The following is a 20,446-nucleotide window of genomic DNA, read 5'->3' as shown; positions in this document are numbered from 1 at the left end:
TTATCATCATTTCTTATAGCATAATAAGACTCCATCACAATCATATGCCACAACTTGTTCATCTATTCCCCAGTTAATGGGCATCCCCTCAATTACCAATTCTTTGCCACCAGAAAAGAGCTGTTACAAATGTTTTTGTATATGTAGGTCCTTATTCCTTTTTGTTTTTTTCTCTTTTGGGATATAAATCTTGTAGTGGTATTGCTGGGTCAAAGGGTATGCATTGTTTTATAGCCCTTTGGGCATAGTTCCAAATTGCTCCACAGAATGGTCGAATCAGTTCACATCTCCACCAACCATGCATTAGTGTCTCTATTTTTCCATATCCCCTCCAACACTTGCCATTTTTCTTTTCTGTCCTATTAGTCAATTTAATAGGTATGAGGTAGTACCTCAGAAGTGTTTTAATTTACATTTCTCTAATCAATAATGACTTAAAACATTTTTTAATATGGCTATAGATAGCTTTGATTACTTCATCTGAAAACTGTTCATATCTTTTGATCATTTATCAATTGGGGAATGGCTCTTATTTTTATAAATTTGTCTCAGTTCTCTATATATTTGAGAAATGAGGCCTTTATTAGAGAAACTTGCTTCAATTTTTTTCACAGTTATGATTGTTAACTGTACTTCCCTCTATCCTATTCCTCTCACGTATTCTATTCTCTCTGCTTTCACTCTGTTTGTCCTCACAAGTGTTATGCTTATGACTACTGCCTCTCCCAATCCACCCTACCTTCTATCACCACCCCCCCCCATTCTCTTACACCCTTTCCCTTCTACTTTCTTGTAAGGTAAGATAAATTTCTATACCTAATTGAGTGTGTATGTTATTCCCTCTTTGAGTCAGTTCCAATAAGATTAAGGTTAAAATGTTTCCTGCCACCTCCTGAATTCTCTCCCCCATTGTAAAAGCTTTTTGTTGCCTTTTTTTATGTGAAATAATTTACCCAATTCTACCTCTTTCTTTCTCTCTCAGTGCATTTCTTTTTCTCACCCTTTAATTTTATTTTTTTATGTCATCCCATCATATTCAACTCACACCTGTGTCCTTTGTCTACTTCTAACAGCTCTAATAATGAGAAAGTTCTTATGAGTTGCAAGTATCATCTTCTCATGTAAGAATGTAAACAGTTTAACCTTATTAAGTCCCCTATGATTTCCCTTTCTTGTTTACCTTTTTATAATTCTTTTGAGTCTTGTATTTGAAAGTAAAACTTTCTATTCAACTCTGGTCTTTCCATCATGAATTCTTAAAAGTCCTCCATTTCATTGAATGTTCATGTTTTCTCCTGAAGGATTACACTCGGTCTTATTAGGTAGGTGATTCTTGGTTGTAATCCTAGCCCCTTTGCCCTGTGGAATAATAAATTCCAAGTCCTCTAATTCTTTAAGGTAGAAGCTGGTAAATCTTGTGTTATCCTGTCTGTGGTTCCATGATATTTGAATTATTTCTTTCTAGCTACTTGCAATATTTTCTCCCTGACCTGGAAGCTTTGGAATTTGAGTATAATGTTCCTGGGAGTTTTCATTTTGGGATCTCTTTCAGGAGATGATCAGTGGATTCTTTCAATGTCCATTTTAACCTCTGATTCTAGAATATCAGGACAGTTTTCCTTGATAATTTCTTGAAAGATGATGTCTATTCTCTTTTATGATCATGGCTTTCAGGCAGTCCAATAATTTAAAAAATATATTTCCTGGATCTATTTTCCAGGTCAGTAGTTTTTCTAAAGAGATATTTCACATTGTCTTCTATTTTTTCATTCTTTTGGTTTTGTTTTATTGTTTCCTGATGTCTCAATAAAGTCATTAGCTTCCACTTGCTCAATTCTAATTTTTAAGGAATTATTTTCTTTTTTAAAATTAATTTATTTTGAATTATCAACAATCACTTCCATAAACTTTTGAGTTTAAAACTTTTCTCCCCCTCCCTCCCCGCCTCCCTCCCCAAGACAGTGTACAATCTGATATAGACTATACATATACAAAGGAATTATTTTCTTTAGTGAGCTTTTTGTACCTGCTTTTCTCTTTGGCCAATTCTACTTTCTAAGGAGTTCTTTTCTTCAGTGAATTTTTGTATATCTTTTTCTCTTTTGCCAGTTCTATTTGTTCTAGGGTGCTATTTTATGATTGTTTGGAGGTGAATATGGGAGAGCTACAATGATTTACTGCTTAGTCTGCCATCTTGGCTCCCAGAAGTCCCAAGGGAGGATTTTGAGTCTTCATATTTATGTCACAATTCATTTTCTGCCCAAAGCTGTTCACATTCCATCTGAAAGCTATGTTTCTTTGTATACATGTAATGAAGGACTGGTCAATAAACTCGTGCAGTTCCTCATGTGGAAGAGGCAGGGGAATCTGCTTTGGGAAAATTGTGATGATTGTATAATGAAAATGCATTGGGAAGACTTTGGAGTGTGCATAGACATTCTTTCACTCATTCCCCAACCCATTAATCATATGGTCAATGGCAGTTTCTTTGAGTGGCTGCATTTGGACATGAATTAGGTGGAAATTTTGTTTCTAGAAAGTTTATTAGGTGTGTGAGCCCACTGTCTCCCCAGAGGTCAAGGAGTTATTGGGGAGAATAAGTGCTTGAGGTGATGGGGTGTTTGTATTTGTTCTTATATCTTGAAAGTAAATATTTCTTTGTAAAAAGCTAATTGATATTAAGTAGTTAAATAGAACTGTGGCTCTAGTCACCATAAAAAGGATACCCCAATCCTGAGGGTTACCTCTAGGGAGATGTAGCAGCCTAGTGCTAGGAAAGTGGGCCTAGAATACTTGTTATATATGTATTTTACTAGTTTTGTTTTTTGTAGTCAGAAGTTCTTTTCTGACTCATTTTAGGCATCCAAAGGTGTGTTTGCAGCAATGGCAATATCTTATATCCCTCAAGAGTTGTTTTAAATCTTTTCTTTATACAAAAATACATTTTTCTTCACTTTTTCTTCACAAAACTGTTCCCTGTGAAGAAGGCCTTAAAGGAACTTTTAAAGGTACATTGCCTCAGTTCCCCATTGTTCCCAGCCCTGCTTATCAATCAGTGACCAGCCTTCAATGTGTTGCTACCTTGACATACTTATAATACAACCCATTTAATTCTGTTTTTCCTGAGTTTTGCCTCTTTAATCAGTGTGAAAGCCCAAATGAAGAATTTTTCTTTCATCAGGACAGTGTAGCTTATAGAAGAAGAGAAGGGGGATAGCTCACTTATCAGAAGATTTTAGTGGAAGGGGTAGGAGGAGCTTGAAAATCATGGCCAGGTAAGCAAGCAGGAAAATGGTCCTAAGGTAGGAAGGGAGACAGCGAAGGAGGGAGAGTGAGCAAAGGTCTAGTTAAGCCAGAGATCTAATAATTAAGAGCTGCTTACATGTTAGTTGAGAGGAGTATTTCGTGCCCAGTAAAAATCTGTCTCCTGGTTTCTTTATTCAGTGACTCTTTTGCCTTAAAGGGGCTCAGTGGGGACAGCACACCCAGTCAGGTAACATTAAAGGTCTCTTTTTCTTTATTTCCCCAGTTTCAGGAAATGGGCAGTCCTTATGTCAGACAACTTTCGCTTTCCATCTGCCTTTTGCTGCTCACACAAAGCCAGGCTCCAGGCACACCCTACACCAACGCTGATTCCAAAGCTCAGATCTTTGAGAAGGGAGACAGAAGGCTGTGCATTTTGGTAAAGCCACAGTGCCCGGATTGGCCAGGTAAGGGGTTGATGGCACCTCTTCAGGAGGGTGGGCTCCCTGCTTTGTCCAGGGGCAGACCTTCCCCTCTCAGACAGTCTGCTTTATTTCTCTGATTGCTTAAAGTCATAACTTGGCTGCTACTGAGTTTGGGTGAAGTACATGTGTGTTGACTGAATCCCCGTTCCCTCCAATAGCCCCCTGAATTGGTTTATGGAGGACCATCCCTTCTCAAGTGAATGATTGTCCTTTCATACTTTGTCAAATTTGTGAGTGAGGGCTGTTCTGGGGGGTGGTGGGTGAGGGAGGAAACCTGTGCTTGATCTGCAAATCTGAAGGAAGGAACAAACAAATCTGCCTATAGAGTTGAGCCAGGGTCATTATTGAATTGAAGTTTGGGTCACTATAAAAGAATAGGGACTCATAGACAAAGTCATGACCCCAAAATGAGAAACCAACCTCACTCTCTTCCCACCCCCTTTGGTGAGACAATCGGGGTCAAGTGTCTTACCCAGGGTCACACAGTTAGTGAGTATCAAGTGCCCGAGGTCAGATTTGAACTCAGGTCCGCCTGCCTCCAAGGCCAGAGCTCTATCCACTGAGCCACCTAGCTGCCCCTTAACCTTACTCTTAAACAGAGAAGGTGATGTCCTGAGTGTTATAGTTGAAAGGCAAATTTCAGTTTCCCTAAAATGTTCCCCTTTCTTTTTTGTGCCTCATGTGCCTGTTCTGGATATCTATCTCATGATTAGATGTTAATTTCTTTGTGGTAACCATTGCTTTCTCCAGGTGTCCTCTGCCTCCATTTTCTTCCTAGAGAAAAATTTACTTAGACTTCCCCAAAAGAAGAGAAGAAAGCCAGCCCAGGCTCACCTTCCTTCCTCTGAACTTCCTGGGGGGGGGTGCTTTGCCCATTCCTCTCCATTTCTGGGTTTTTGCAATAGTTCCCAGGGAAAAATAAAGGGGGAGAAAAAGGAGGCAAAGAGGCATCAAAGATAGCCTGAGCTCACTTTACAATTTTGCTGCATTCTGCTGTGAGCCAGCTAAGAGTAACCCCAACATGGCTGCTGTGATACTCGCAAACAGCACCTGAAATAATAGGGGTGGGCCATGTCATGGAGCTGGAAGGGCTCTGCAGGAGCAGCTATGTGGGGCTGGATGGCTCCATTTCTCCAAACTAAGAAGTGTGTGTGTGGGAAGGGAGGTGGGGGAAGGAGTAGAGAAGATTGGCCAGATCTGCCACCAGGAAGGTAAGGGATAGGATGGAGAGTCAAAGCTGACCCCCTTTTCCTTATGATGAACTTGGAGGCTTTCTTTCTTACTCTCCCATATCTCTCTTGTGGTGAAGACAACTTTCAGGTCTTCTCTCTGGGAATTCTGTGACTATACAGTCTCATCTCCCCAGCAGGGTCAGTGTCCCAGGGAAGCTGACATCTGAGCAATTTATCTTTGGTGGCCCCACCCTCCTCTTTCTGTACTTTCCTCCATGAGCTTCCCTTCTTCACCAGCAACCCAGGGTCCTAATGCTGTCCCATTTCTCCTGTCAGAGAGTAAAGTCATTTAAAAGACTCACACATAACTGCTACAAAAGTATTAGAGTTACAGTGTATTATCATCCTGCCCACAAACCATTTGTCCTCTAAAACAGGATCTCAAGGAGGAGGCAAGGCTAACTCAAAAGAATGCCCTACCAAGGAGAAAATTGCAGGAAGAGGAAGGGAGACATTTTAGGAGAAGAGGTTTGCTTGGTGTCCTTTAGACCCCAAGATGTAATGTAGCTAGACCATCTGCTGTGTTCATGAATAAGGAACACTTTAGATAGACAGACACTTTCTAGTTGTGAAGGTATTTAGGAGATAGTTTCCATCACCTGTCCCTACCCATCCCCCAGAGACTGTTGGGAGCCCTGGACTTGGGTAACACTTGTCCTTCCCAAGGCCATAGGAAAAACTGAGGGCCTCTGCTCTAACTCGCTGCCAACCCTGGGGTAGACTAACCTCTGGCTTTAGACAAGTCAATTCCTTCCATCCCTGGTTTACTCTTCTACTGTTTTTGGACATTGAGGATTACACTGAGAAGCAGCAAATAAAACGAGGGTTCCAAATGTTTCCTCTTTAGGGTTTTTATTTTGTTTTGTTTTGTTTCTGTTTGAGAGAAGCGGCTGCATTTCCTGTTCAGTACTTTCCTTTGACTCCAGAATGAGGCTGTGTATGGCAGCAGCCTAGAAGCTTCTAGAGGGTGCATCTATAGTCTTCTTTACATCTCCCTTTTTGCATGGATCTTTACATTTGAAAACGAACAGTCTTGCTGTCACATATACTTTACTCTTTCTATCTTTTAGAGAAAAGCCAAAAAAGCAAGAAAGCCATTCATGCCACATGAATATAATCCATTTGACAGCACAGGACTGGACTAGATGTCTCTTCAGGCTTCCTTCAGCACGCAGAGCATTGTTGCTGCTCTCTGTGAAACCTGTCACCCTCCAAGAGTTTGGTCTGAGAAAGACAAACATGATTAGATTATGGCTATCATTTTATTTCTGTCAAAGCGGGCAGTCATGCACTGCATGGGAGCTAACAGTTTGGAACTGAGAGATCATTTTGGGTCCAGGTGTAGCTTATATGTCCTTCAAAGAGTAGGCGTTCTCAAGGGGTGCCAATAAATTCTTATTGGTTAACACACTGGAAGTTGGGTATATTAAAATGAGGGTCTTGGGGTAAGTGACTTAGGTCACATAAATCTTGGTTAAAGAGACATCAATTTCCATATCACCTGTCTTGACAATAGAGAGAATCAACATTTTTCCAGACCTGTCAGAGCAAACACAATGAGCAGGAGTATGCCCATTAGCCCAAACTGAAGAGTTTCTTTTACTATCTGATTAGATCTTGCTTTGGGTAAATCTTTAAGAAAGATTTCCCACATTGGTTGGTTTCTGGATAAGGAAGCAGATTAAACTACTTTCTGGCTGTGAGTTGGGTTTTGACCAGGACAAGGAGAGTAAATGTAATATCATTAAAAGTAATGTCCTTCTGAAGAAGGAACTGAACTTTGAAAGAAGAGGCTGGGGAAAACTCTGAATCTCATTTTTCACAAACTCCAACATTGATTTTTACCACTTGAAAAGGAATGATTTTTCTACTTTCTTAATAAAGAAGGAAATAACCCTTTTCCCAAAAGAAAGGGATTTTGTAACCTCAAGTTTGCATATAACAGCTTCTTAGCAAATGGGGTTTTCCTTAGTTACCAGCCATCCTTGGTTACACATGACTTTTAGCCAAAGAATTTCAAACCAATGAAGATATTTTTAAACTACACTGAAACAAAGATTATTTGGCCCTTTTCAAATTGATCACATACTTTCTTTCAGAGATGGAATAAGAAATGTTTTCAGCTTCATATTGCAGAGATTACATATTTGGATGCAGTAACAGCAACATGTAGCAATGCCCACATTAGGGGCAGATATGTTTAAAATCTAAAAATCCCTTTATTCCTGTACTGTCTCATATTCTCTCCTTTGAACTCTGTGGAGAAGTGAAGACACCTAGAAGTTAGTTACCTGTCTTAGATCACACAGCTAGTGAGTGAGGAGACTGGGAATGTAAGCCAGGATTTCTGACTCAGTCTCAGATGAACTAGTTGGTAGATATACTGTCATAGCCAGTAGCACTGTGCAAGAATGTCAAGTTACTCATAACTAAATTAGAAAGTAATCTTTGTGCATTCAGTTAAGTTTTTGGTACAATATTTTTTTGTGTCCATTGTCAAGAATGTTGAATGCAGCCACCAGAGGGGCTACCTGGCTCTGATTCCATGGTTGGAGCCTGTCCCCAGCCCACTGGTTTTGTGAAACTCCTCCTTGTTGCACCTACAGCCTACTGTCCTGTGGGCTCCCCAGCCCTCTTTATGGATCTTCAATTATTATGCAGAACAACTAATGTGACAGCTTGCAAGGCTGTGCCTTCAGTGAGACTTCCTCCCTGTTGAAATGTATTTAGACCCTGCAATGTCTGCCCCTCTTTGGCTCCCTAGTACTTTGGTCCTGGAATGGTGCCCAGAAATGAAATCCCATTGCTTCAATTGAGGACCCTAGTTTTTGCTACTCTGGTAGTCCTTTGTATTTCATGTTGACAGATAAAATCTTCATTTGGGCCTTGCCATGGTTAATAAGACAAGCTCAGGAAATAAGACAAAAGTCATTTATTGTTATACCCATGCAGTAAGGAGCACTGATTGCAAACTGCCACAGCTCCTATAGACAGGAGAAAAAACTTCCATGTAATGGCAAAAAAAAAAAAAAATGCTGATTGGTGTATGCATGAGGAAATGGGTTTTATGTCATGTTATCTTTTCCCCATGTCTAAGTATGCGTGCTCAAGACTTATTTCCAGACTGCTGTTTCTCATAGACTGGTTGCCTAAATACCCAATGGTAAAGCAAGGTTTAAACATGGAGTCACTTAGGGTAACGTTGCACACTCATAAAACTTTAATCCCCCAAATCCCAAAGTCAAAATATGGGAATTGCAAGTCTACTCTTAAATTCTCAAAGTTTTAATAGGATTATGACATGTTATGGGAGAAATAGCTCCTCTTTGAGGTCCCATTGTGGGTAACTTCTGCCAAATATATATTTACCACATTGCAGAACTTATAGAGGTAAAAATCTAGATTTTATTATTATGCTCAAGCATAAGCAAAGAAGATCTGAAAGCCAATTATAACCCTAGGCTTCTTATAGACAAAATTACATTAGAGTTACAGAGAAATAATTCTTTTATATATTGTAATTCTGTACATTCCTCTTAGGTCAGAAAGTTAAAGAGAAGATTGATTCATAACCCCATACATCCTTCAATGTTATGAAACTTGAACAAACTTAGTTACTCATCACATATCTGTGTTTTAGTCTTAGAACACTGCACTATCTCTAAGAAATGAGTATCATTTTATATTTAGCTTCACCAAAAGAGGGAAATGCAAAGCTACATAGAATATTGGGTAGACAGCTGGCCTCAGAGATAAGGCACAAGGAAACAAGGAGACAAGGAATTTTGGTAGAAGGACACAAGATCTCTGCTATCTCTGCCATATACTGATCATGTGACCCTGGGAAAGTCATTTAACTTCTCAGTGTCTCAGGACAACATCTTCAGCTTGCACCTTGCAGAGTGGGTGCTGATGCACTAGTAGAAGGAGGTTCGTCCCCAGGAATTCCCTAACCCCGATGAAAACCATTGATCGTCTTCAGAAAAATAAGAGGAAAGTGGGGAGTGCCAGACAAATTGAAACCACAACTCTTTCCTCTGACAGAGATTTCAGCAAAGAGTTAAAGTACTGGGGGTTTAAAAATCTCAGTTAAGCCGTTCTGGATTGGGAGCAGGGGAAGCCAGAGTCAGGGCACTCAGGGCTGGCCAGAGGCTCAGCAGCAGCTCTTGGTAGGCAAATCCTGACCCTTAGGCCAGTACAGATGAGAGAAGGGGATGAGGCACAGACATGGCCTGGAGGAAGTGGCTAAATGTCAACTGGTAGCTTTAGGCCACTGTGCCATAAGGGAATAGGTCATGGCTGGTGAAGAAGTTATGGTCATTTTCAGAAAGGGCTGCCCTTGGTTGGCATCATCACAGCAGTGATGGGAAAGGCAAGGAGCAAGCGGTTCCACTGGAGACTTTTGGAGAGAGGACCAGGCCAAGAAAACCACACTTACAAACCCTGCATCTGCTCTCTGCTACTTGGTCTCCCTCTGTTTAGCCTCTCCCTCCTCCCGTCCATTCTCTAATAGTTGTCAAATTGATTTTCCCGAAGCACAGTCTGAGCAAGTCACTCCCTTACTCAATAATCTCTGTTGGCTCCCTACTGTCTCTGCAGTAAAATATAAAACCCTCTGTTTAGCATAGAAATCTCTTTGCCACCTGGCCCCAACCTACCTCTCCTATGATATCTGTAGTACTCCTCTTCATGAATTTTCCAGTCTAGTCAAACTTGTCTTCTTGCTATTCATCGCCCTTGCTACACTATCTCCAGTCCAGGACCCAGTGAAGGCAAGTGATGTGGCCAAGTCCAAAAAGCCAGTTAAAGGCAGAAGTGTGGACCAGAACCTAGGTCTCCTGAACCTGAGTCACAGTCTCTTTTTACTTCAACACAATTGACAATGACTTCAGTTCTCATTCTTTTTCTACAGAAGTTGCACCCTGTAATCATCAAAGGCTATAGTGAAGACAATCCTGACAACATGAGTGAGGAGACAAGCCATGGTGAGCACACACCCAGGACTCCCCTGGATAGGGTTGGAGTGGGAGGTGACTGAAATCAGATAAGGTTCCCATTTTATTTTTTGCAAGTAGGATTTTGGTCATTTTCTAAGTATACCAAAGCTTCTCTGAGCAGCATTCTCCATTTGCCTGGCCTTCACTCAGTTTCTCTTCTTTCTTTATTTTCCTTTTTCCTTCATATTCTCTAATTCATTCTCCTTTTTTTCCTTCCTGTATGTTTAACTAGATCCCTCATTGTCACAACAATAACAATAGGAAAAAAGGGGGGTAAGAGTCTGTTTATTTCCTCCATCACTAAAAGGGGCTCTACTGGATGAGGTTGGCCATAGCCAGGACATCTAGGGTTGCCATTGTGGGTCTAAGCTATCCATTCATTCTGACAAGATGTTGTGCTCATGTAGTGTGATATAGGGAGAAGAAATGAGAAGGTGGCTGCTATAGCGACTAATATATTCTTTGTGGGAAAATATTCCCTGCTTGTTTGAGGGCATGGCTATAAATGAACTGAATCAGCTGCTGACATTCAGGAGACACCCTTCCTTCTTGTATATAACTCCATACCTCAGTCCTCTACTAGTGTCTACCCCTGAGGGGAAAGAAGGGTAGTGGAAATGTCAACAGTGTTAGGTTGAGGGCCAACAGAGGATGGGAGAGGAGGGTAATTGGATCAGTTACCTCCTCCACCTAATTAGAATGTTGGTGTGATACCACCCTCCAATTTTCATCTATCACCTGTTAGCTGTTTTTGTTCCAGGGGAAATATACTTCAATGTATTTGTCCTTAGGGCTTAATAATTTAATTGCCAGAGCATTCAAGGTCTACCAAGACTGGTTACTATTATGTGGAAAATCTTAGTGACAATTGCAGATAGCTCTTCATCCCTGGCTCCATCCTTGGGATATTTGCTGCTTACTGGCCCTAACCCTCTCTTCTCTTTTTTGCCCATTTTTCCTCTTGGCTTTTGCCAACCAATCAAAGCAATGTTGGATGTGATATTACAGCATTTGACTTTTTCAAGTTTTTATTATGGTTACTCAGGCTATGCTTAGGTATGGCTTCTTTTTTTTATGAAACTCTTTATTTTCCATTCACGCACACAGTTATTCACGCATACACACATAGCAGTTAACATTTACATAAAGGCTTTAGGGTTTGCAAAGCACTTTTCACAGGTTTTCTCAGCTGGTCTTTATGTGGTAGGTAGTTGGTCTTCTATGTGGTAAGTAGTTTTATTATTACCATTTGACAGAGGAAACTGAGGCTGAAAGAGTATAGATGACTTGCCTAGGACCACATAGGTAGTAAGTATCTGAGGAAAGATTCAAATTCAGGTCTTACTGACTCCAGTTCCTTAGTTCTATCTATCATGTCAGCTAGCTACCTCTCTATATAAACTATTTCTGGATATAGATCTGTTTTAATTAGGAAAGGATTCACTGCATGTATAAAACTAACTGCTAGTACAAGGCAGGTAGGACAAGTACCAAAAGAATGACAAAAACAAAAAGCCCTATATAGGTTTTGAGGATGAAAAGTTCACCATGAGCTGAGGTCATTAGGAAAGATTTTAAGAAAGGGCTAAGCCCTGAATGAGGTCTAAGTTCTAGAGAAGTAAAGAACAATCTGACATTCTTTATGTGGAGAATGGAGTGAACAAAGTCTTGGCAATGAGAATGCTGGCAGTGAGTCTTGAAAACAGTGAAGAGACTCACCTGATTGGATAATCTACAAAAGATTGGGTTACAAGGTTAGAAAAGTAGACTGGGAAAGCATTATGGAGAATGTAGAATGTCAGACTAAAATATTGAGTCTTTATCCCATATAATAAAGTGTCATGAAAAGTCATGAAAGGTTTTAGAAGATGGAAGTGATGTGATAAATATGGTGTTTTATTTTATTTTATTTCATGATAGTATTTTTCCCACAATTATAAGTGAAGAAAATTTTTAGCATTACTTTTTAGTAGATTTTGAGTTCCCAATTTTCTACCTTCCCTCCTTCCCCTCACCTCTTCTTAAAATGGTAGGCAGTTTGATATAGTTTATACATATGCTATTATATAAAGCATATTTCTTTATTCACCACAGTTGTGAAAGAAGAAACATAAAGAAAGCCATAAGAAAGAATAAAGTAAGTGGAAAAAAGATGCTTCGATCTGTATTCAGAGTCCATCAGTTCTTTATCTGGATGTGGATAGCAATTTCCTTTGTGAGTCCTTTGTACTTGTATTGGATCATTGTGCTGCTGAGAAGAGCTGAATCATTCATAGCTGATTATCATACAATGTTGCTGATACTGTGTACAATGTTTTTCTGGTTCTACTCATTTCACTTTGTATCAGTTCATACAAGTCTTTCCACGATTTTCTGAAATCCGCCTGTTCATAATTTCTTATTGCACAATAGTATTTCATTACATTCACATACCACAACTTGTTCAACCATTCTCCAATTGATGGGAATCCCCTTAGTTTTCAATATTTTGACACCATGAATAAGGCTGCTATAAATATTTTCGCACACATAGGTCCTTTTCCCCTTTTTGTGATCTCTTTGGGATACAGACCTACCTAGTGTATTGCTGGATCAAAAGGTATGCATAGTTTTGTTGCTATTTGGGCATAGTTCCAAATCACTCTCCAGAATGGTTGGATCAGTTCACAACTCCACCAATGGTTCATTAGCATCCCAATTTTACCACGTTCTCACTAATATTTATCATTTTCCTTTTTTTGACAGATTAGCCAATCTGATAGGTGTGAGGTAGTACCTCACAGCTGTTTTAATTTCATTTCTGTAATCAAAAGTGATTTAGAGAAGGGCTTCTTAAATTGTGTGTTGTGACCCCATATGAGGTCATGTAAGTGAATGTGGGGGTTGTGAAAAATTTGGCAACAGTAAAAGATTTCTGAATGTGCAGAGACCAAAATCTGATTCAAAATCAAACATGTAATGAATCTGAGGTGTTTCTGGCAGTGCTTGCCCATGTTGCATCATGCAACTTCATTACCCCCTTGGTTCTGAACATACAGCATGTACACTTTACACTGTGCATGCCATCATGCCACTCAGTGCCATGAATGTTGCCAGAAACACCTTGGCTCAGATTCAAGATTTGTATATTATGAATTGCAGTATTTTTACTGTACATAAACAATCATTAAATGAATTTTTGCTTTGGATTAGGCCAAAATTTCCAACAATTTCTGAAATGGCCCTAAACATACTTCTGCCTTTTTATACTCAGTATTTATGTGAAAAGGCATTCTCAGCATTGATAATTACAAAATCAAAATATCGATCAACTATGAAAAATGTTGATGATACTCTATATCCTACAGTATCAAATATTCCACCAAGATTTAATTCTTTATGTAAAAATAAACAAGCACATCCATCGCATTAGTGTGCAAATTTGCTTTCATCTTTAATAAATGGTAAAATCATATGTATACCAAAGAATTATCTTAAAATAAATTTCTTTATGATTTGTTATCAGTAAATGTTTGATCTATATACCTGTTTTATGTACCTGTATAACCAGGGTCACATAAAAAATTTCTCAGGTGAAAAGGGATCATGAGTAGAAGAAGTTTAAGAAGCCCTAATCTAATCCAACTTCCTCGTTTTACATATTGGGGAAACATGGCTCCCATAGGTGAGGTGACTTCCCCAAGATCACACAGGTAATAAGAAGCAAAGCCAGCATTAGAGCCTAGGTCTTCTGATTCTGAATCCAGCACTTTTTCCATGACACCACTCTGCCTCTGTGAATTGAGAAAGAGAGATTAGACTCCACTTATAGAAATACTATAATAATACAGGTCTGAAGTAGGGTATTAGGAATGGGAATAGAAAGTTAAGGACAGAAGAGAGAAACACGTAAGTTCATTGACAACATGGTCTGTGAATTATTTACCTTTATAGTTCTCTCCAGGCTCAGTGCAGTGCCTTGCACATAGCAGTCACTCAATAAATGTTTTGTTAAATTATATTAAAAAACAGAAAGTTTTATGAAGATAAATAAGGTTAGTTCTAGAAGCATTTGAGGGATACAGGATGGGCAGACCAACAAAAGAGTCAATATTAGGTGTCAAACATCAATAAGGTGAACTTATACCTGAGCCAGAGAGTTACATGCTTGTTACTACTGAAGGACCTAATGCCAGAGTGCATGTGACTCTGAGGCTGGAGCTAAGAGCAGAGACATGTCTGTCCTGGGTGGAAAGTGAGACTGAAAGGACAGCAGTTGAAGGTAGAGCTTAACCCTATCACTCTCATTACCCACATCTCAGGTTACGGACACCAAGAACCCAGCAAAAAGCAACTGAGACTTGTCCTGGTGGGTAAAACAGGAGCTGGGAAAAGTGCAACAGGGAACAGCATCCTTGGAAAACGAGTATTTGAGGCAAGACTAGCAGCAAAGTCAGTGACCAAGAACAGTGTGAAAACAAGCAGATTGTGGAATGAGCGAGAAATTGTAGTTGTGGATACTCCTGGGATTTTTGACACTGATGTGTCTAATGTGGACACTTCAAAGGAGATCAGTCGCTGCCTCATTATGTCCTCCCCTGGGCCTCATGCCATCATCCTGGTGGTCCCACTCAGTCATTATACCAAGGAGGAACAAGATGCAGTAAAGAAGATCCTGAGGATTTTTGGTTCCAAAGCCAAGAAACATATGATCCTTTTATTGACCCGGAAGGATGATTTGGAAGGTGCTGATTTGAATCAATACTTAGGTGAAACTAAGAATGAAGCTTTGAAAGACCTGATTGGCCAGTTTGATGGAAGATACTGTGCATTCAACAACAGGGCCACTGGAAATGAGCAGGAGAGCCAGCTAATAGAACTTCTGCGATTGGTTGAGCAAGTAGTACAGAAGAATGGAGGCTCTTGCTACACAAACCAGATGTATAAACTGGCAGAAAAGAAGATTCAGAAAGAAACTGAAGCATTGCAAAGATCCTACTTGCAAGACCTGGAAAGACTGAAAAAGGAAATAAGACAAGAATATGAAGAGGCAATCAGAAACTTAAAGGATGAGCTGGAGCGAAAAGAAAGAGAAAAAGAAATGCATAAGGAACTTGCAGAAAAAGAAGCTTTCTATGAAAATAAGCAAAGAGATGCCAGAAATGAGGTTATGAACTTTAATGAGTTCTTTGAAAATTTCCTGAAAATCTTGGGAGTAGCTGCTGACCTCATTAAATTTCTATTTAAGGATTAAGGAACTTGATAAAACTATTTTATGTTTTCTGCTGCTTTCCCAGCATCTTCCTTCTCTATTGGTTATTAATGAATACTCAGGCATCGAAAGTCTATCCTACCAGTCATGTGTCCAAGAAGAAAGATAGTTGCAAACTTTTGCTCATAACAACTACACTAATATTTAATAACTAACATCTCAGTCTGAAAATAAAAGGACAGATTATTTTCCTGTGAAAATCCAGAAAAGGAAATTCTAACTCATTCTGAACTGGAAAATTTCCCTCCAAGATTCAGAGGAGGAAAAAAAGAACAATAGTCAAGAGTGCAAATGGATTTTAATATTTCTTCGTCTTCTCCTCCCTAGAAAGGGAATGTATTCTCTGTGTGGTGACTCTCACTCAATTTCAGTTGCTGTCATCATCAAGGAACATGTAATAACTAATAGCTAATATTTGTGTAGGAATTTAGGGTTTGCAGAACACTTTACATAATGTTTACTTACAAACAGTTACATATAAATTGTGTCATCTGATTTTGTTCTTATAATAACCCGGTAAGATAGATACTATTATTATCCACATTTTATCAATAAGGGACACCTAGGAATTTTGTCAAGACCTCAGTTAGATGGTCTTATTCACTGAAGGAATCATAAAAGAATTTTCAATCAGAAGCATTTGGTTTCTTACCTGGAGAAAGTGACTTTTATTATTCTAGTCCATTGAGATCACTCTATATCATACATATATACATACATACATATATACACACATACATACATACATACATGTGTATATATATATATATATGTATGTATAAATAATTATTTTACTTCCCATGATAACTATTCCTCCCAACTTTGGGTGACCAAAAAATTGTATAAACTTGAGATAGATAGATAGATGCATTCATCAAAGTAATTGATACCAATATTAAACAGCACAAATCCAAAGATAGATTCCTAAGGACATAGTAATACAGAATTACTTTTGGGTTGAGATTGATCCGTTAATGAGTACTCTTTGGTTCCAGTTATATAGCCACGTCTCAAACAATCTATCATCATATAACTCATATATCTCCATCTTATCTACTTGAACTACATGAATGATATTGTCAGAAGCTTTGGTGAAATCCAGTCATGCTGCGCTTAGGGGATTACTCTGACATTTTAGTCAAAAGAGTATTATAATTAGTCTGGTTTGATCTGTTCTTAATAATGCCGTGCTGACTCCCCTTTTTCAGATACCTTGAAAATCAGTCCCCCAGTTCCCTCAAAATTGTTGCCATCAGCATAGGCACCTTCTCTATGTATATTTGGTTCAGCCCAGCTCTTCTTCTCATCTTTGTTCTCTCTGGTGCCATTTCTATATTCTCAACAGGCACTATGATGTCATGGGCAGTTAGATGGTGGAATGGATAAAGTGTTGGGCCTGAAGTCATGAAGACTCATCTTCTTGAGTTCAAATCTGGTCTCAGACACTTATTAGCTTTGTGACCCTGGGCAAGTCATTTACCCCTGTTTGCCTCAGTTTCTCATCTCTAAAATCAGCTGGAGAAGGAAATGGCAAACCACTCCAATTCTTTGCCAAGAAAACCTGAAATGGGGTCATGAAGAGTCAAACACGACTGAAAAGACTGAACAACAAAGTGTGATTTCAGAATCCACATATGGTGACTGTACTATAATTAATGCTAAAAGAGTTTATTATAAAGCATTTTTATAGATATTTTACTTTTTTCCCCCACTTTGTTGTCTTCTTTCTAGTTCCATCCCTAAATGCCATCTGGATTACTTTGCTTAACGAGGCCTCTCACCAAGCTTATTTTTCTCTTCATTTCTTTTCTAATTGTTTCTGTTAGTAGTCTCATTTCATTCATACAATCATTTGCAGCTCTTTTTAGGAAAAAAAATCTCTTGCTTTTACTTATCCACAAATTCTAGTTGAACTTGTGCTCTGATTGTGTTTTTCTTTGAGGCTTTTCTTGCAAATGTTTTATAGTCCTTGTCATCTAGGTTTGTGTCTTGAGCATCCTTGTCATCCTAATAACTCTGTTTGTTGTTGTTGTTTACTTGTTTTTCCAGCCTGACTTCGTGCTTTTTGTCAGGCTTAGTTGCTGAACACTTCTGAAGGAAATATCTGAGCCATGCTTTATCCTGTTTTGATTACTTTTAGGTTCTTCTGCTGTTTTCTTGGGGTACTGAGTATTGTGTTATTCAAGATCTATTCAGCCACACTCTTATCAATGGGTACTCTTTACACATGTGTGTATTTTCCCCTCCTCTAAGCAATTCAGATTAAAGTGAATTTCAAGTATCACCCAGGCTCCTCACTCTTTCGTTCTTCTATACAAAATCTATACAAAAGCTTTTATTTGTGTGTCCTAATTACGTGAGATGATTTCCCTTCCCCTCCTCCCACTCCAGTATATTCCTTCTCCCCTTTCTTTTCTACTTCTTTTAAGCTTCTTCATGTAAGAAAACCAATCCCATGTGGGTAGTGTCACTGGCTCCCAACTCCTTTCAGTTGTGACTTTCTCTTTAGTCACACCCTCAAATCTATCCCTTAGGGGCATGGATTTCTTTAATCTGTGCAGCAATAACAATAGCCTAAAGCAATTGGCCTTAGCAGAACTAACTCCAGCCCGCCCTCCAATAATGATTGCTGTAGAACTCAGTTATGCCTTGGTTTCTTTTGAAAATCTTTCTCTATTTGAAAAGTCATAAAATATAAATCAATAAGAATCCTTTTTCATCTCTCTCTCTCTCTCTCCCTCTGTCGGTGCTTTATTCACTGTACAACCTAGAGGTCTCAAACAAGGACACATAAAAAGCTATTAAACATTTATAATAACCTCTTGATGTTTGAAAAAGCAGTACCTTTACAACAAGTGACAAAACAGTAAATAATCTCTTGATGAAAAAGGATTGGTAAAGCAGATTCAAATAGAGAAAAAGCAAAAGAGAAAGGAAAAGAGAGAGAGAGACCGTTGGACAGAAGCAGGGTTGAAGGTGGTGTAGGAAAAGAGACTGAGCATGGAAGTGTTGAATCCACTGAGTTCTGTCTCTTTAGCTCGATGAATGCAATACCCTGTATCTCCATCTTATACTCAGCACTGATTAGAGTCTATCAGAGTCACAGCAACCTCCTTTCTTCACTCACCATATCATCAAAGTTGAAGCTAATTGGCAGGCTGTGGCATAAAGCAAACAACAGCTCTTGTCCCCACTGTCATGGATGCACTGTGTACCCCTGCTGCATCCCCATGCTTCTCCAGTGCAGTAGCACTAAACCTTTTCCAATCAGTGCTGCTGTAACTTGTCATCTCCTACCTTCAGAACACTTGCTCATTTCTTGCCTCTCGTGAGGTTTCTGGTCTCCCCTTCATTTTGGATGAGGGTGAAGGTGAAGGAGACTGCCCTTTCTGACACAGTCACAGCCACCAGGGGCTCAAATAGACAGGTATTAAATAACATGTCTACCAGTAAACACCAATTTCTGATGTACTGATATATAAATAATGATTATAAATCATCCTCCGACAAGTGATCTCTCACTCTTTTTCTTCCTCACCCAAGCCCTTCTCATTCTCACCAAGTCTCCTCTGTTTGAAAGGCTTTCTCTCTGGAGCTATTGAAAGCCATGATTCCATGTTGGTTTGCCTGGAGGACTTCACCCGAATCTTGAGCAACAGAAAAATGGAAGGGTAGAAATGATAGAAATCTTGTTGAGACTTTACACTAACGTAGGAGACAACCAAATCATAGAAAGGACTATATATTATTAAATTAAAAAGACTATATATTTTTCTAAGGTGTATTTTCAGGGCAATATTATTAGTCAATAATTCATCATTATGAAAAAAAGATTTTTTAAAATTTCTCCAACAGGTCCTCTGACTCTCATTCTTGTGGGGAAAAGTGGAGTTGGGAAGAGTGCAACAGGAAACAGTATCCTCAAGAAAGCTGAATTTATTTCCAAACTGTCAGCACAACCTGTAACTAAGGAAGTAAATGAAGGTTATGGGACATGGAAAAGAGGGAAACTGGTTGTCGTGGATACTCCTTCCATCTCAAAAGATGTAGATTTGATAAACAGGTGGAAAAAGGATTTTTGCATTCTAATTATGGTGATTCAATTGGGCCGGTACACAAAAGAGGACAGGAAAGTCTACAGATCTGTGAAAAAGATTTTTAAAAAGGCCCGTAAGAAAATGGTTCTGCTTTTTACAAGGAAAGAAGATTTAGAGGGGGGCAGTCTGAGTGATTATGTGAAAAATTCAGACAATAAGCATCTTACGAGGCTCATTAAAAAACATAAGATTCCATACTGCGCTTTCAATAACAAAACTGCCGAAGAGGAAGAGAAGCAAAGTCAATTGGATGACCTGATGGGAAAAATTGAGTCTCTCAAATATGTTAAAACTGTACTCCAAACACAGTAAGATAGGCAAGTTCTGCCTTCTGCATTTCCGCACCCTCTTTTCAGAGCTCTTCTCCTCCTATCCCTGCTCCAAGTTCTTTATTGTCAGCCCCCTGACAGCCCAGGGCTCCTGACTATAGTCCCTCTCCAGGGAAGAGAGACTTTGTGTGGCACAGAGAGTTCTTGGAGACACCAAGGACATCAAGAGCTGTAGTCCAGAGTTATGAGTTCCCCTGGCATATGGTTTCCCTTATTTATGTGGCCTCCCTGCCAGGTTTCTCTAAATCTGTCCTCAGTCTCCTCTACAGACATTGCATGCATTAGTGCAAGAGCATGACTCAGATTCATGTATGGACTCAGATGTTCTGATCATCCCTGATTATGCCTTTGATTGAATAACTGGTGTTTGATTATTACTGTTTGTTCTCTCTCGTGAATAATTGCTATGATTATTCCTAGTTCTGTTTTATTTTCGAAAAATAAATATATGTGCAAGAATGCATAACGTCATGGTTACTGGTTTCATTTAAATGGAAGGAAGGAAAGAAGGAAGGAAGGAAAGGGCAAACGAGCAAAAGAATGAAGGAAGGAAACAAGCATTTTTAAGCATTTACTATGTGCCAGGCACTCACAAGCAAAAAGAAAACAGTCCCTACACTCAAGAAGATTACATTCAAATGCAGACAGTCAACACACCAAAGGAAGCTGAAAAGGGAGGAGGAAAAGGTACTCTGCTCACCAGGGTTCAGTCTGGGAGGGGAAGGAAGGCTGGCCAGGGCTCTCCCCAGGAAATGGAGGCTACAGGAGGAACTCGTCAATGGGACAAGGAGGGCAGGAATATCTGAAGTTGA

The 20,446-nt window shown here is 39.3% G+C and overlaps 1 protein-coding gene across 1 annotated transcript in view; it reads left to right on the top strand.

The window, feature by feature from the left end:
* Positions 1–20,097, top strand: part of LOC114027089 (GTPase IMAP family member 4-like) — a 54,447-nt gene extending 34,350 nt beyond the window's left edge. Inside the window, exons 2-5 of the mRNA XM_027840940.1 lie at positions 3,530–3,710; positions 9,873–9,945; positions 14,259–15,602; positions 19,064–20,097. Coding sequence (XP_027696741.1) covers positions 9,924–9,945; positions 14,259–15,190 — 954 coding nt within the window. The 5' untranslated portion in view covers positions 3,530–3,710; positions 9,873–9,923 and the 3' untranslated portion in view covers positions 15,191–15,602; positions 19,064–20,097. The remainder of the gene's footprint in view (positions 1–3,529; positions 3,711–9,872; positions 9,946–14,258; positions 15,603–19,063) is intronic.
* The last annotated feature ends 349 nt before the right edge of the window (positions 20,098–20,446 follow it).

This window comes from Vombatus ursinus, unplaced genomic scaffold (assembly GCF_900497805.2).
Source record: "Vombatus ursinus unplaced genomic scaffold, bare-nosed wombat genome assembly UNPS02014852.1, whole genome shotgun sequence".
Lineage (NCBI taxonomy): Eukaryota > Metazoa > Chordata > Mammalia > Diprotodontia > Vombatidae > Vombatus > Vombatus ursinus.
The sequence above is the reverse complement of the archived record's forward strand: the minus strand, read 5'-3'. Positions and strand labels throughout refer to the sequence as shown.